This window comes from Mercenaria mercenaria, chromosome 9 (genome assembly GCF_021730395.1).
Source record: "Mercenaria mercenaria strain notata chromosome 9, MADL_Memer_1, whole genome shotgun sequence".
Lineage (NCBI taxonomy): Eukaryota > Metazoa > Mollusca > Bivalvia > Venerida > Veneridae > Mercenaria > Mercenaria mercenaria.
The window spans coordinates 71,768,893-71,787,394 of record NC_069369.1 but is presented as its reverse complement, the minus strand read 5'-3'; the positions used below and the strand labels follow the sequence as shown (position 1 = coordinate 71,787,394).

At 37.9% G+C, this 18,502-nt stretch overlaps 1 protein-coding gene across 1 annotated transcript in view; it reads right to left on the bottom strand.

Annotated features, from left to right (window-relative positions):
- Positions 1–18,502, bottom strand: part of LOC123547428 (uncharacterized) — a 59,489-nt gene that overhangs the window by 27,011 nt on the left and 13,976 nt on the right. The window contains exons 3-4 of the mRNA XM_045334532.2: positions 14,918–15,104; positions 324–590 (exon numbers count right to left, since the gene is read on the bottom strand). Of these exons, the coding sequence (XP_045190467.2) occupies positions 324–590; positions 14,918–15,104 (454 nt within the window). The remainder of the gene's footprint in view (positions 1–323; positions 591–14,917; positions 15,105–18,502) is intronic.

The following is an 18,502-nucleotide window of genomic DNA, read 5'->3' as shown; positions in this document are numbered from 1 at the left end:
GGTAATCAGATATGAAATAACTCCAGAACCTATGATTGGATCTGACAGATTCATCATGGAATCTAAAATTTATAGTTGCTGCAGATATTTTCCAAGTTTGTATTAAATCAAACCATAAATGAAATCTCTATATGACTGCACAAGCCAAAAATAGCAAAATTTGGCCCTGTAAGAGGCCATAACTCTGGAACCCATGTCAGGATCTGGCCAGCTTGTGTCCAAGTTTGATTAAAATTGCTTCAGAAATAGTGAAGTATAAACAAGCCAGATGTTCATGGACAAACATGGTTGACAGCCAAAGATCCTAAAAATTTTAAACTTACCCAATAATTCAGCTAAATGATCTATCTCTCGGGTATCAAATTTCCTCAGAATAGTTTTTACCCCAGGTGGCAATTTATCCCAGGGTGTATTAAGATTACACTTGTATTGTGATCTGAAATGTCTGCCATTCATATTGGCAGGCCTGGTCTGCACGTCAACTGCCCTTGGTGGACCAGCATGCCAGCCCTCTGCATCAGGTGGACTACTATGTGGTACATAGTCACTTCTTGATTGGCTCTGTCTTCTATCATCTTGTCTACCAGTTTCTAACAAAAACAAGCAAATTCCATGAATTGGTATCACCTGCCAAATGGGTTTGTGGTGAGGAATTGCAAGAAATATATCTGGCAAAAAGTTAAGGATGTTAACAAGTACATTTGTACTTAAAAGGACGCCCTTCACAGCAAATTAGCAAATAGCACCTGTATTTGCAAATGGTATCTTAATTTTGTAGTTGTTTAGTAATTATTGTAATTCTTTTGTTTTTCTAAGTCCACAAGAAACTCCTTACCAAGTTGAGATACCTTAAAATACACTTAAAATTTGAAAGTAACATCTATGTTGTACCACAGAAAAGTGGTCTTGTTTTTTTCCTACGGTCAATTATAAAAAAAAGTTACAATATAGGCTACAATGAAGGGAAGTAAAAAACAATAAAAAAATCCTAAATCATTTTGTATGTCCACACAAAAATCCTAACCCGGTAGAGATAGGTCAAAATACACCTCAACATTGGATTAATATGCATGTTGTACTACAGAAAAGTGGTCTTGATTTTTTCCCTACGACTAGTAATGAAAAAGTTGCAATATAAGCTATTTATAGTAAAACAATGGGAAGTAATTCTAAAGAGGGGACCTGCGCATGACACTCCATCTCATGATGGTGTACATTTGTGCCAAGTAACATCAAAATCTCTCCATGCAAGAAGAAGATATGGTTTGGACAAAGTTTTCATTTTTATATACTTTGACCTCCAAGTGTGACCTTGACCTTAGATCTAGGGACCTGGTTCTTGTGCATGACACTCCGTCTCATGATGGTGAACAAATGTGCCAAGTTTCATCAAAATCCCTCAATGCATAAAGAAGAAAAGCCCGGGACAAAGTTTTCATTCTTTTATCCTTTGACCTCCAAGTGTGACCTTGACCTTAGATGTACGGACCTGGTTCTTGCACATGACACTCCGTCTTATGATGGTGAACAATTGTGCTAAGTTAAATTAAAATCCCTCCATGCATGAAGAATATATGCTCCAGACAAAGTCATTCTTGAGTTTGACCTTTAACCTTTAAGTGTGACCTTGACTTTAGACCTAGGGACTGGTTCTTGCGCATGACACTCCGTCTTATGATGGTGAAAAATTGAGCCAAGTTTCATCAATACCCCTCCATGCATGAAGAAGATATGCTCCGAACAAAGTCTGTGGACGCCGCCCGCCCAACCGGGCGTTCCCATAATACGTCCCGTTTTTCAACACGTCTATAAAAACGGAAAAACTAGAATGTTTCTGTAGGACACAGGGTGGCCCCCCCCCCCCCCCAACTTGTACATTTGTCACAAATAAGGGGCAATAATTCAAATGTCTGCAGTGTTAATGGAATTTAGCCTATACAAACTTTTTTGGAACGGATTGATTATTCTAGGCCATATATTTTTGAGCTATGAGCATCACAAACAAAAAAATCCACTATTTCGACTATTTCAAGGGCCATAACTCTGTAATAAGCGCAAAGATTCTCAAGAAGAATGCCAAGTATGAAAGGTCACAGCATGAAAAAGACAAGCAAGGTTTCATGAATTTACATTAAACACTTTCTGAGCTAGGCACATAATTAGGTGAAAATGTGCATTTTTTTACTATTTCAGGGGCCATAACTTTAAAAATAGGGGGTGGAGCCAGCCAAAAAATTAGAGGTGTGCAAGTTTATATCATGATAAAGACTTATGCAAGTTTTCAACCATTTACATTATATTCTGTTTGAGATAGGTGCGTCAAAAGGTGAAAATATGCATTTTTGACTATTTCAGGTGCATAACTCTTAAATTAGGGGGGAAGCCAGACAAAAATAGGAGATGCGCAGGTTCATATCATGAGAAAGACTCATATAAGGTTTAATCAATTTATATGAAATACTGTTTGAGCTAGGCGCATCACAAGGTGAAATATGCATTTTTACTATTTCAGGGTCCATAACTCTGAAAATGGGGGGGCGGAGCCAGACAAAAATAAGGAGATGCGCAAGTTCCTATCATGATAAAGACTCATACAAGGTTTAATTAATCTTTATGAAATACTTTTTGAGTATCACAAGGTGAAAATGTACATTTTTGACTTTTTCAGGGGCCATAACTCTGAAAATAGGGGGCAAACCAAATTGAACAAGAGGGCCATGACGGCCCTGTATCACTCACCTGACCTAGGAATCATCAAGATTAACATTCTGATCAAGTTTCATTAAGATATGGTCATAAATGTGGCCTCTAAAGTGTTAACTAGCTTTTCCTTTGATTTGAGCTGGTGACCTAGTTTTTGACCCTACATGACCCAGATTCGAACTGGACTTTGAGATCATCAAGATTAACATTCTGACCAAGTGTCATGAAGATACAGTCATAAATGTGGTCTTTAGAGTGTTAACAAGCTTTTCTTTTCATTTGACCTGGTGACCTAGTTTTTGAAGCCAGATGACCCAATATCAAAGTCGTCCAAGATTTTATTAAGGGTAACATTCTGACGAAGTTTCATTAAGATTGGGCCAAAATTGTGACCTCCAGAGTGTTAACAAGCTTTTCCTTAGATTTGACCTGGTGACCTAGTTTTTGACCCCAGATGACCCAATATCAAATTGTCCAAGATTTTATTAAGAGTAACATTCTGAACAAGTTTCATTAAGATTGGGCCAAAATTGTGACCTCTAGAGTGTTAATAGTCAAATTGTTGACGACGACAGACTGACAGACGACGACGGACACAGGGCGATCACAAAAGCTCACCTTTGAACACTTCTTGCTCAGGTGAGCTAAAAATAGAAGGTGTGCAAGTTCATATCATGATTAAGACTCGTGCAAGGTTTCATGAATCTATATCAAATACTTTTAGAGCTAGGTGTGTCACAAGGTGAAAATGTGCATTTTTGACTATTTCAGGGGCCATAACCCTAAAAATAGGGGGCGGCGCCAGACGATAAATAGTAGGTGCACAAGTTCATATCAAGATAAAGACTCATGCAAGGTTTCATCAATTTATATCAAATACTTTTTGAGCTAGGCGCGTCACGAGCTTCAGATGGACGGACACACGGACAAGACCAAATCTATATGCCCCCACCATTCATGGGGGGCACAAAAATGGTGGGTTGGTGTGTGGAGGGGTGGGGTGGGGGGGGGGGTGACTGGGTGGTGGCGGGAGGGTTACAACTTTGCATGATGATAAATATTCATTGAAGGTTTAAGGTTAAAAAAAAGACAAGAGGGCCATGAAGGCTCTGTATTGCGCACCTGACCTATTGACCTAAAGATCATCAAGATTAACATTCTGACCAAGTTTCATTAAGATATGGTCATAAATGTGGCCTCTAAAGTGTTAACTAGCTATTCCTTTGATCTGACCACATGACCTAGTTTTTGACCGGACATGACCCAGATTAGAACTTGACCTAAAGATCATCAAGTTTAACATTCTGACTAAGTTTCATGAAGATACAGTCAAAAATGTGGCCTCTAGAGTGTTAACAAGCTTTTCCTTTGATCTGATCTAATGACCTAGTTTCTGACCCCACCTGACCCAGATTTAAACTGGACCTTAAGATCATCAAGATTAACATTCTGACCAAGTTTCATTAATATATGGTCATAAATGTGGCCTCTAAAATGTAAACTAGCTTTTCCTTTGATTTGACCCCGTGACCTAGTTTTTGACCCGACATGACCTAGATTCAAACTTGTCCTAAAGATCATCAAGTTTAACATTCTGACTAAGTTTCATGAAGATATAGTCATAAATATGGCCTCTAGAGTGTTAACAAGCTTTTCCTTTGATTTGACCTGGTGACCTATTTTTGACCCCACATGAACCAGATTTAAACCTGAGCTATAGATCATCAAGATTTACATTTTGACCAACTTTCATTAAGATATGGTCATAAATGTGGCCTCTAAAGTGTAAACTAGCTTTTCCTTTGATTTGATCGGGTGACCTAGTTTTTGGTCCTACATGACTTAGATTGAAACTGGACCTTAAGATCATCAATATTAACATTCTGACCAAGTTTTATAAAGATACAGTCATAAATGTGGCCTCTACAGTGTTAACAAGCTTTTCCTTTGATTTGACCTGATAAGCCAATATTGAACTCGTCCAAGATTTTATTCAGGGTACCATTCTGACCAAGTTTCATTAAGATTAGGCCAAAAATGTGGCCTCTAGAGTGTTAACAAACTTTTCCTTTGATTTGATCTAGTGACCTAGTTTCTGACCCCACCTGACCTAGATTAACATTCTGACCATGTTTCATTAAGATATGGTCATAAATGTGGCCTCTAAAATGTTAACTAGCTTTTCCTTTGATTTGACCCCGTGACCTAGTTTTTGAACCGACATGACCTATATTCAAACTTGTCCTAAAGATCACCAAGTTTAACATTCTGACCAAGTTTCATGAAGATATAGTCATAAATATGGCCTCTACAGTGTTAACATGCTTTTCCTTTGATTTGACCTGATGACCTAGTTTTTGACCTCAGATAACCCAATATTAAACTCGTCCAAGATTTTATTCAGGGTAACATTCTGACCAAGTTTCATTAAGATTAGGCCAAAAATGTGACCTCTAAAGTGTTAACAAGCTTTTCCTTTGATTTGACCTGGCGACCTAGTTTTTGACCCAAGATAACCCAATATCAAACTCGTCCAAGATTTTATTAAGGGTAACATTCTGACGAAGTTTCATTAAGATTGGGCCAAAACTGTGACCTCTAGAGTGTTAAAATGCTTTTTTTTTTATTTGACCTGGTGACCTAGTTTTTGACCCCAGATGATCCAATATCAAACTCGTCCAAGATTTTATTGAGGGTAACATTCTGACCAAGTTTCATTTAGATTGGGCCAAAAGTGTGACATCTAGAGTGTTAAAATGCTTTTCCATTGATTTGACCTGGTGACATAGTTTTTGACCCCAGATGACCCAATATCAAACTCGTCCAAGATTTTATTGAGGGTAACATTCTGACCAAGTTTCATTAAGATTGGGCCAAAAGTGTGACCTCTAGAGTGTTAACAAGGTTTTCCTTTGATTTGACCTGGTGACCTAGTTTTTGACCCCAGATGACCCAATATCGAACTGGTCAAGATGTTATTGAGGGTAATATTCTGACCAAGTTTCTATAAGATTGGGCCAAAATTGTGACCTCTAGAGTGTTAACAAGGTTTTCCTTTGATTTGACCTGGCGACCTAGTTTTTGATCCCAGATGACCCAAAATCGAACTCGTCCAAGATTTTATTGAGGGTAACATTCTGACCAAGTTTCATTAAGATTGAGCCAAAATTGTGACCTCTATAGTGTTAACAAGCTTTTCCTTTGATTTGACCTGGTGACCTAGTTTTTGACCCCAGATGATCCAATATCCAACTCATCCAAGATTTTATTGAGGGTAACATTCTGACCAAGTTTCATTAAGATTGGGCCAAAATTGTGACCTCTATAGTGTTAACAAGCTTTTCCTTGAAAACCAGTTTTGGGGACTATAGGAATGCACTTTTCCGTCATTCTGTCATTCCGTCTGTCCGCAATTTCGTGTCCTGTCCATAATTCTTTTATCCATGAAGGGATTTTATTATTAGTTGGCACAAATGTTCCCCATGATGAGACGACATGTCATGTGCAAAACCCAGAACCCTAGCTTAAAGGTCAAGGTCACAATTGGAGGTCAAAGGTCAACAGGGCTTTTTTCCTGTCCGGTCCATAACTCTCCCATCCATGAAGGGATTTTAATATCACTTGGCACAATTGTACCTCATAATAAGACGATGTGTCATGCACAACTCTCCGACCCCTAGCTCAAAGGTCAAGGTCACACTTAGTATTCAAATGTTAACATGGCATGAACAGGGTCTGTTTCGTGTCCGGTCTATAACTCTTTCATCCATGAAGGGATTTTATTATTACTTGACACAAATGTTCCCCATGATGTGACGACGTGTCATGCGCAAAACCCGCACCCCTAACTCAAAGGTCAAGTTCACAATTGGAGGTCAAAGGTCAACAGGGCTTTTTTCCTGTCCGGTCCATAACTCTCTCATCCATGAAGGGATTTTAATATCAATTGGCAAAATTGTACGTCATAATAAGACGATGTGTCATGCACAACTTTCAGACCCCTAGCTCAAAGGTCAAGGTCACACTTAGTAGTCAGATGTTAACATGGCATGAACAGAGTCTGTTTCGTGTCCGGTCCATAACTCTGTCATTCATTAAGGGATTTCAATATTACTTGGTACAGATGTTCTCCATGATGAGACAACGTGTCATGCGCAAATCCCGGAGCCCTTGCTCAAAGGTCAAGGTCATACTTAGAGGTCAAATGTCTAATTCAAGAATGACTTTGTCTGCAGCATTTCTTCTTTATGCATGGAGGGATTTTAATGTAACTTGGCATAAATGTTCACCACCATGAGACAAATTGTCTTGGGCCATAACCAGGTCGCTAGGTCTAAGGTCAAGGTCATAATTAGAGGTAAAAGATCAAATTCAAGAATGACTTTGTCCAGAGCATTTCTTCTTCATGCATGGAGAGATTTTGATGTAACTTGGCACAAATGTTCACCACCATGTGGCACACCTTTTTAGAATTACGTCCCTTTGTTGTTACTATAAATAGATTACATTGTAACTTTTTAATTACTGGCCGTAGGGAAAAATCGTGACCAGTTTTCTGTGGTACAACATGCATGTTACATCCAATATTTAGGTGTATTTTGATCTACCTCTACCTGGTAAAGATTTTCTTGTGTACTTGTATTAATATCACTTTGTTGTTACTATAAATAACTTTTATGATAACTTTTTGTATAACAGGCCAAAAAAATTCCAAATGAAAACAACTGTACGTTTTTATATATGCAAATTTTAATCCAAGACTTTAATGCTTTGTTATATTATATTGTATTGTATATATAGTACAATATTGTTTATACATCATTGACAGATATCAGTTTATTATGTTATACTGCAGTAGGGAAAATTAGGTGCCTTCCAGTAGGGGACTTTGTATTGCATGGCAATACTTCATTCACTTGTTTGACCTGGTGACCTAGTTTTTGACCCCAGATGACCCAATATCAAACTCGTCCAAGATTTTATTGAGGGTAACATTCTGACCAAGTTTCATTAAGATTGGGCCAAAATTGTAACCTCTAGAGTGTTAACAGTCAAATTGTTGACGACGGACGACGGACGCAGAGTGATCACAAAAGCTCACCTTTGAGCACTTCGTGCTCAGGTGAGCTAAAAAATGGGGGGGGGGGGGGGGGAAGTGGGGGCGGGGACCAAGGCGGTGGGGGGGACCAGATGTGGGTACACAACTTCATGTGTTGATAATAAATGTTCATGGAAAACAAGAGGGCCATGAAGGCCCTGTATCACTCACCTGACCTACTGACCTAAAGATCATCAAGATAGTTTCATTAAGATATGGTCATAAATGTGGCCTCTAAAGTGTTAACTAACTTTTCCTTTAATTTGACCTGGTGACCTAGTTTTTGACCCATATGACCCAGATTTGAACTTGACCTAAAGATCATCAAGAATAACATTCTGACTAAGTTTCATGAAGATATAGTCATTAATGTGGCCTCTAGGGTGTTAATTAACTTTTCCTTTGATTTGACCCGGTAACCTAGTTTTTGATCCCACATGACCCAGATTTAAACATGGCCTATAAATCATCAAGATTAACATTCTGACCAAGTTTCATTAAGATAAGGTAATAAATGTGGCCTCTACAGTGTTAACAAGCTTTTCCTTTGATTTGACCTGGTGACATAGTTTTTGACCCTACATGACCTAGATTCATACTGGACTTTGAGATCATCGTGAGTAACATTCTGACCAAGTTTCAAGAAGATACAGTTATAAATGTGGCCTCTAGAGTGTTAACAAGCTTTTCCTTTGATTTGACCTGGTGACCTAGTATTTGATCCCAGATGACCCAATATCAAACACTTTCAAGATTTTATTAAGGGTAACATTCTGACCAAGTTTCATTAAGATTGGGCCAAAATTGTGACCTCTAAAGTGTTAACAAGCTTTTCCTTTGATTTGACCTGGTGACCTAGTATTTGACCCCAAATGACCCAATATCAAACTTGTCCAAGATGTTATTAAGGGTAACATTCTGACCAAGTTTCATTAAGATTGGGCCAAAATTGTGACCTCTAGAGTGTTAACAAGCTTTTCCTTTGATTTGACCTGGCGACCTAGTTTTTGATCCCAGATGACCCAAAATCGAACTCGTCCAAGATTTTATTGAGGGTAACATTCTGACCAAGTTTCATTAAGATTAGGCCAAAATTGTGACCTCTAGAGTGTTAACAGTCAAATTGTTGATGACGGACGACTGACAAAGATGGATGACAGAAACAGGGTGATCACAAAAGCTCACCTTGAGCACTTCATGCTCAGGTGAGCTAAAAATGAAAGAAGTTTAATGAAATTCTACCAAATGGTTAGTTTGTTAGGTCAAAGTATGTCGACAAGATTTTTAAAGTTTTTTCTTTCGGTTGCCATGGCAACCACAGTTCTGCATGGATTTTAATTCTTTGGGTAATTTTGAAAGGGTACCACCGAAGGATCATTCCTGTGAAGTTTGGTGTAAATCTGCCCAGTTGTTTTGAAGAAGATTTTTGAAAATTTACAATATAGCCATATGAGGAAAATATGCCCCTGATCCCTGGTGGCCGTGTTTTTTACCGAAATAGAACGACTTGAGCAATTTTGGTAGATATCATTTCTACACAATATATTTTAAATCTGGGTGACAGTTTCTGAGAAGAAGATTTTTAAAGATTTTCCTTTCAGTTGCCATGACAACAAAAGTTCTGCATGGATTTTAATTTATTGGGCAGTTTTAAAAGGGGGCCACTCAAGGATAATTTCAGTGCAGGTTGGTGTAAATCTGCCCAGTAGTTTTGAAGAAGATTTTTTTAGAAATAGATGACGGACGTACAATGGACATCAAGCGGTCACAAAAGCTCAACAAGAGTGCCAGAATGTCACAATATACGCCCGTCACAGCAAATTTCTTTACACTAGCACCTGTATTTGCAAATGGAATTTTAATTTTCTAGTTGTTTACAATGTTTGTTTTTTTCTTTTTTAGAAATTATTGTAATTCTTTTATTTTTTTAAGTCCACAAAAAAAAATCCTTACCAGGTAGAGATACCTTAATATACACCCAAAATTTGAAAGTAACATCAATGTTGTACCACAGAAAAGTGGTCTTGGTTTATCCCTATGGTCAATTTTAAAAAAGTTACAATGTAAGTTATTTGTAGTAACAACTCAAGAAAAAAAAATTACAAGTCCATACAAAAATCCTTACCAGGTAGAGATAGCTCAAAATACACCTCAGAATTGGATGCAACATGCATGTTGTACTACAGAAAAGTGGTCTCGATTTTTCCCTACGACTTGTAATGAAAAAGTTACAATATAAGCTATTTATAGTAACAGCAAAGGGAAGTAATTCAAAAGAAGGGACCAGTGCATGACACTCCGTCTCATGATGGTGTACAATTGTGCCAAGTTACATCAAATCCCTCCATGCATGAAAAAGAAATGCTCCGGACAAAGTCATTCTTGTATCTGACCTTTGGCCTCTAAGTGTGACCTTGACCTTAGACCTAGGGACCTGGTTCTTGCGCATGGTGAACATTTGTGCCAAGTTGTATCAAAATCCCTCAATGCATGAAGAAGAAATGCTCCGGACAAAGTTTTCATTCTTGTATCCTTGACCTCTAAGTGTGACCTTGACCTTACCCCTAGGGACCTGGTTCTTGCGCATGACACTCCATCTCATGATGGTGAACAATTGTGCCAAGCTACGTCAAAGTCCTTTCATGCATGAAGAAGATATGCTCCGGACAAAGTTTTCATTCTTGTATCCTTTGACCTCTAAGTGTGACCTTGACCTTAGACCTAGGGACCTGGTTCTTGCGCATGACACTCCGTCTCATTATGGTGAACAACTGTGCCAAGCTACATCAAAATCCTTCCATGAATGAAGAAGATATGCTCCAGGCCTAAATTAAAATTAAGTTTGTTTGACCTTTACCGACCCAGTATTTTTACAGTGGGTAGGTAGGTAGGTAAATAATTTTATTATATTTTAGTTTTTTTTTAATGTTTGTTGTCTCAGTAATAATAAAAATTGAAGTCTATTTATTAATACCTATTGCTTGTAGATAATCTTGGAAGATGCTCTGTTAAATGTATGCTTGTAATAAACCCCTAGCCCTATTCATGCACACACAATATGGGCACAGACTTAATTTGCACATAAGGCAAAGTAGTATCTTTCATGTCTATACTTTTTCTTTATATATATATATATATATATATCAAAAATGTTTTCACTACATCTGCGCTTAAAAGTACAAAACGATATAGTCGGGAAAATATTTGGCATCTAAACACACTACTGAATTACAGCTTATTTTCAACAAGTGTTTGATGCTTAATTCAATAGCTTTTTATGAGTTTTAGAAGGTTTTTACAACGGTTATGGCAGTATGCAAGCAAAAGTGATGATTTTTTAGCTTTAAGCTACTTGCACGTATTGGTCATGTTACTAAGAACAGAAACAAGATTGGGTTTCCCCGACATCAGACATTTATTATGCCACTGTCCTGGCAAAAGAAGTATAAGATTTTTATTATTATACCTCTTTGTTCTGGCATTACAAAATTAAAATATTAAAACTATCTAGCTTGTCATATTTCAAAACATTTACGTTTGTGTCAAATTCTTGAAATTCGGAAACTGAGATTTTCTCACTTCGAACAAATGCATTTCAAAACGATCTCTGATTAAAGACATTTTGAAATCAACAATTAAGTCAGTTCATAATATATTTTCACAGATAATCAAATTTCCCACCACTCGCCTGTCAAATGCCGTAATACTGTCACTGTTATGAAAATAAAAATATTTTTTTTCTCTGGAATGCAATAAAATTATTTGAGTCGGGGCAATTTTTTCGGGTCGGTCGGTAAAGGTCAAACAAACTTAATTTTATTTTAAGCCCCAGACAAAGTCATTCTTGAATTTTTCATTCTTGTATCCTTTGGCCTCTAAGTGTGACCTTGACCTTAGACCTAGGGACCTGGTTTTTGTGCATGACACTCTGTCTCATGATGATGAACAATTGTGCCAACTTTCATCAAAATCCCTCCATGCATGAAGAAGATAAGCTCCGGACAAAGTCATTCTTGAATTTGACCTTTGACCTCTAAGTGTGACCTTGACCTTAGACCTAGGGACCTGGTTGTTGCGCATGACACTCCGTCTCATGATGGTGAACAACTGTGCCAAGTTTCATCAAAATCCCTCCATGCATGTAGAAGATATGCTCCGGACAAGGTCTGTGGACGCCGCCCGCCCGCCCGCCAGGTGCGTTCCCATAATACGTCCCGTTTTTCAAACGGGCGTATAAAAAGCTGAAAAGGGAGATAATTAAAGGTTCAAACAAAAAAATGAAGTTAACAAGAGTGCATGTGACCTTAACCTTTGCACATGACATAATCTCTTGTAATGGTGAATATTTTTGCCAAATTATTTAAATATATACAAAAACATAAAAAAAACTAGAGCTGCTTTTGACAAAAGCGAATGTCTCCCATAACTGCCTAATCATCCAAATAGCAAGTCTGTCTTTATATACTGTTTACTCACTACAACTCAAGGGCCAGAACTCCAAAATGCCTAGACCGATTTGGCTCATTATCGAACTTGGCAGAGGTCTTATGTCAAACACAATCTGTTGAAGTTAGGTGAAGATAAGATGAGAAATGTTCAACTTAAGAGTGCTGACAAGAGCAAAAAAGCCTATTTTCGGTAATTAAAGGGCCGCAACTACAAAATGCCTCGACCGATATATCAAACTAGGCCGCGGTCTTATGGTCAAACACATTTTGTTCAAGTTTAGTGAAGATCAGATGAGAAATGTTCGACTTAAGAGTGCGGACAAGAGCAAAAAGGCCAATTTTCAGTAATTCAAGGGCCATAACTCCAAATGCCTGAACCGATTAGGCTAGTTATCAAACTTGGCTGAGGACTTATGGTCAAACATATTTTGGTGAAGTTTAGTGAAGATCGAATGAGAAATGTTTGACTTAAGAGTGCGGACAAGAGTAAAAAGGCCGATATTTGATAATTTAAGGGCCGTAACTCCAATATGCCTGGATTGATTTGGCTAGTTATTCAACTTGGCCAGGGTCTTATGGACAAACATATTTTGTTCAAGTTTGGTGAAGATCGAATGAAAAATGTTCGACTTAGAGTGCAGACAAGCTTTGTGACAGACACATGGACACACAGACTGGAGTAAATCAATATGTTTCCCACACCACTGTGTGGTGGGAGACATAATTACAGACCATCAACAAGAGTGCAAGAATGTCACAATATACGCCCGTCACAGCAAATTTCTTTACTCTAGCACCTGTATTTGCAAATGGAATTTTAATTTTGTGGTTGTTTAGTAATCATTGTAAGTCATTTGTTTTTCTAAGTCCACAAAAAACTCCTTACAAGGTAGAGATACATTAAAATACACCTAAAATTTGAAAGTAACATCTATGTTGAACCACAGAAAAGTGGTCTTGTTTTTTCCCTACGGTCAATTATAAAAAAGTTACAATATAAGTTATTTATAGTAACAACTAAGGGAAGATAATCTTAAAAAAAAAAAAAAAAAAAAAAAAAAATCCAAAAAAAAATTGCAAGTCCACACAAAAATCTTTACCAGGTAGAGATTGGTCAAAATACACCTCATAATTGGATGTAGCAAGCATGTTGTACTACAGAAAAGTGGTCTCGATTTTTCCCTACGACTAGTAATGAAAAAGTTACAATATAAGCTATTTATAGTAACAACAAAGGGAAGTAATTCTAAAGAAGGGAACTGCGCATGACACTTCCTCTCATGATGGTGTATAATTGTGCCAAGTTACATCAAAATCCCTCCATGCATGAAGAAGAAATGCTTCGGACAAAGTCATTCTTGTATCTGACCTTTGGCCTCTAAGTGTGACCTTGACCTTTGACCTAGGGACCTGGTTCTTGCGCATGACACTCCGCCTCGTGGTGATGAACATTTGTGCAAAGTTATATCAAAATCCCTCTAAGCATGAAGAAGAAATGCTCCGGACAAGGTTTTCATTCTTGTATCTGTTGACCTCTAAGTGTGACCTTGACCTTAGACCTAGGGACCTAGTTCTTGCGCATGACACTCCGCCTCGTGGTGGTGAACAATTGTGCCAACTTTCATCAAAATCCCTCCATGCATGAAGAAGATATGCTCCGGACAAAGTCATTCTTGAATTTGACCTTTGATCTCTAAGTGTGACCTTGACCTTAGACCTAGGGACCTGGTTTTTGCGCATGACACTCCGTCTCATGATGGTGAACAACTGTGCCAAGTTTCATCAAAATCCCTTCATGCACGAAGAAGATATGCTCCGGACAAAGTCTGTGGACGCCGCCCGCCCGCCAGGGGCGTTCCCATTATACGTCCCGTTTTTTCAAACGGGCGTATAAAAATGATTTATCTCTAAAGGTGACCTTGGAGCTAGGGGTCCGGATCTTGCCTATGACACATCAACTCATTATAGGGAACATTTGTGCCAAGTTATTTCAAATTCCCTTGATGAATGGCAGAGTTATGGACCAGACAAGAAACAGATCATGTTAACATTTAACCTCTAAGAGTGACCTTGACAGTATAGCTAGGGGTCTGGGTCCTGCGCACGACACGTGTCATTATGGGGAACATTTGTGCCAAGCAATTTCATAATCCCTTCATGAATGGCACAGTTATGGACCAGACACAAAACAGACCCTGTTAACCTTTGACCTCAAAGTGTGACCTTGAACTTGGAGCTAAGGGTCTGGGACTTGTGCATGACACGTCGTCTCATTATGGCAAACATTTGTGCTAAGTAATTTCAAAATCCCTTTATGAATGGCAGAGTTATGGACCGGACAGGAAACAAGCCCTGTTAACCTTTGACCTCTTAGTGTGACCTTGACCTTGGAGCTAGGGGTCTAGGCCTTGCAAATTTATGCCAACTTATTTCAAAATCCCTTCATGGATGGCAGAGTTACGGCCCGGAAACGAAGTGTGACGGACAGATGGAAGGACGCAGCCTATTTCTATGTCCTCCTTTTTTTTCGAAAAAGGTGGGGAACAGTAATGCCCAAAGGGCACCTGGGATCTTCCTCCACCATCAAAAGCTGGAATGTCGCCATATGACCTACTATTGTGTTGGTGTTATCTTAAACTAACAAAAAGAAAACAAAATCTAGTATTACCTCTTTTATCATAATCAACTGTATGATTTGGATTAAGACGATCTGCAAGTTCCGTACAGCCAACATCGTCATGTCTCAGTGCTGAAATAAGCTGATGAAATCCATCAGGTTTTTTTATCAGGTGACTGTGCAGAATCTGAGCGGCATAATGTTTAGACTTCGAATTATATGCAGTTTCTATCTCATCCTGCAATAAGAAAAAAATTCACTCTTAGATTTTACAGGTTCACAATGTTTTTGTTGCAAGAGGGACACAATGGCACTTATGGTTCATTTGAATATTTTTCCAGGATGAATGATGTAAAAAAGCTGTAAGCTCCTAAAACTTCTTACTAGATCCTACCATTTTTACCAATAGCTCTTCTTAAGATATTTCTGTAAGATTTGATGTAGACAGCAAAATGTTACACACTGCTGTCCAGCTGTAAAAAATAGTGTAAATCAATTACAGATGAGAGACAATGCCTGTGAAAAGTTTTAGATTAACAGGATAATTATTTAGCATGGGAATTTGTGCATTTGGATCTCACACAATCAAACCAGTTGTGGCCTTTGACTTAGTCAGAAGTATGCATTACAAGAGTGCCAGATTGTTACAATATACGCCTGTCATAGCAAAGTTCTTTACACTAGCACCTGTATTTGCAAAATAATGGAATTTTAATTCTGTGGTTGTGTAGTAATTATTGTAATTCTTTTGTTTTTCTAAGTCCACAAAAAAACTCCTTACCAGGTAAAGATACCTTAAAATACACCTAAACTTTGAAAGTAACAGCTATGTTGTACCACAGAAAAGTGGTCTTGGTTTTTTCCTACGGACAATTATAAAAAAGTTATATAAATTACTTATAGTAACAATTACGGGAAGTTAATAATAAATTTTATTTTTTTTAAATTCTAAGTCCACATAAAAATTCTTACTCAAAATACACTTCAAAATTGGATGCATTATATACATGCTGTACTACAGAAAAGTGGTCTCAATTTTTCCCTACCATCAATAATAAACAAGAGCTGTCACAGGAGACAGCGCGCTCGACTATTTCGATGCTGGATAGTGAAACTAGGCACATCTGAGGAAACTAGAGCTGTCACTGGAGTGTTTAATGACTCCAATTGTCAGAGAAGATATTGCACAATAGCCTGAGTCTATGTCAAAAATATCAACTTAAAGTAATAAGAGAGGTAAAGATAAAATGTATCAAAACACTATATAAGTATATCCTAAGCAAAAAGGGGCATCATTCATTAAATATTGGTGCCAGAGTTATGCAGCTTGTGTCATATGGTGTGGGTGATGATGTTGAACAACTATTTTAAGTTTGAATCAAATCCATTCAGTAATAACAGAGACAGAGTGAAAGTGCATCAAAACTTTAACCTAAATTCTAAGTAAAAAGGGGGAATAATTAATGAAAAATTGGTGCCAGAGTTGTGCACCTTGCATCATATGGTGTGGGTGATGATGCTGAACAACTATTTTAAGTCTGAATCAAATCCATTCAGTAATAACAGAGACAGAGTGAAAGTGCATAAAACTTTAACCTGAAATTCTAAGTAAAAAAGGGAATAATCCATGAAAAATGGTGCCAGAGTTATGCACCTTGTGTCATATGATGTGGGTGATGATGTTGAACAACTATTTTAAGTTTGAATCAAATCCATTCAGTAATAACAGAGATAGATTGAAAGTGCATCAAAACTTTAACCTGAAAATCTAAGTGAAAAGGGGGGATAATTCATGAAATATTGGTGCCAGAGTTATGGCCCTTATGTCAGATGATGTGGATGATGATGAGGAATAAGTATTTCAAGTTTGAATCAAATCCATCAAGTAATTACAGAGGTAAGTTGAAAAAAGAGAAAGTGTAAAAAAAAATTAACCAAGGTGGGGACACGGAAAGACACCGACGCCGGGTCAAGTAGGATAGCTCTCCTTATACTTCGTATAGTCGAGCTAAAAAATTACAACATAACCTATTTATAGTTACAACTAAGGAAAGTAATTCTAAACTAGGCACCCGGTTTTTGCGCATGACACTCCATCTCATGATGGTGCACAATTGTGTCAAGTTACATCAAAATCCCTCCATGCATGAAGAAGTAATGCTCCAGAAAAAGTAACTCGTGTATCCAACCTTTACTTCAGTAAACAGTCGGGAAATGCCTGGCATGATACTGAACTTTTACACTGCTATACTACAGTAAAAACAGCAAATGCCTGGCATGATATGGAATTTGTACACTGCTATACTACAGTAAAAACAGCAAATGCCTGGCATGATACAGAATTTGTACACTGCTATACGACAGTAAAGTAAAAACAGCAAATGCCTGGCATGATACGGAATTTGTACACTGCTATACGACAGTAAACACAGCAAATGCCTGGCATGATATGGAATTTGTACACTGCCACATTACAGTAAAAAGAGCTGTCAGTGGACAGCGCGCTCGACTATTCTCAGTGCTTGATAGTATAATATAAGCAATGAGTAAAACTACATTACAATAAGCATATTCTAAGTCGAAAAGGGGCCATAATTCAGTCAAAATGCTTGATAGAGTTGCCTCCTCCTTTTTACAGACTGGGGTCATGATGGTAAACAAGTATGCAAAATATGAAAGCAATATCTCAATGGACTCTGAAAATATTTGGGGTGGTATGCAAACTTTAACATTTATTCTAAGTCGAAAAGGGGCTATAATTCAGTCAAAATCCTTGATAGAGTTGCCTCCTCCTTTTTACAGACTGGGGTCACGATGGTAAACAAGTAATCAAAATATAAAAGCAATATCTCAATGGACTTTGAAAATATTTGGGATGGTACGCAAACTTTAACATTTATTCTAAGTCGAAAAGGGGCCATAATTCAATCAAAATGCTTGATAGAGATGCCTCCTCTTTTTTACAGACTGGGGTCATGATGGTAAACAAGTATGCAAAATATGAAAGCAATATCTCAATGGACTTTAAAAAAAATTAGGGGTGGTACACAAACTTTAACATTTGTGTGACGCTGACGCTGACGCCGACGCCGGGGCGAGTAGGATAGCTCCCCTATTCTTCGAATAGTCAAGCTAAAAACAGCAAATGCCTAGCATGATAAGGAACTTGTACACTGCTATACAACAGTAAACACAGCAAATGTCTGGCATGATAAGGAACTTGTACACTGCCATATTACAGTAAACACAGCAAATGCTTGGCATGATAAGGAACTTGTACACTGCCATATTACAGTAAACACAGCAAATGCCTGGCATGATAAGGAACGTGTTCACTGCCATAGTACAGTAAACACAGCAAATGCATTCACTGACATATTACAGTAAACACAGCAAATGCCTAGCATGATAAGGAACATGTACACTGCCATATTACAGTAAACACAGCAAATGCCTAGCATGATAAGGAACATGTACACTGCCATATTACAGTAAACACAGCAAATGCCTGGCATGATAAGGAACTTGTACACTGCCATATTACAGTAAACACAGCAAATGCCTGGCATGATAAGGAACTTGTACACTGCCATACTACAGTAAACACAGCAAATGCCTGGCATGATAAGGAATTTG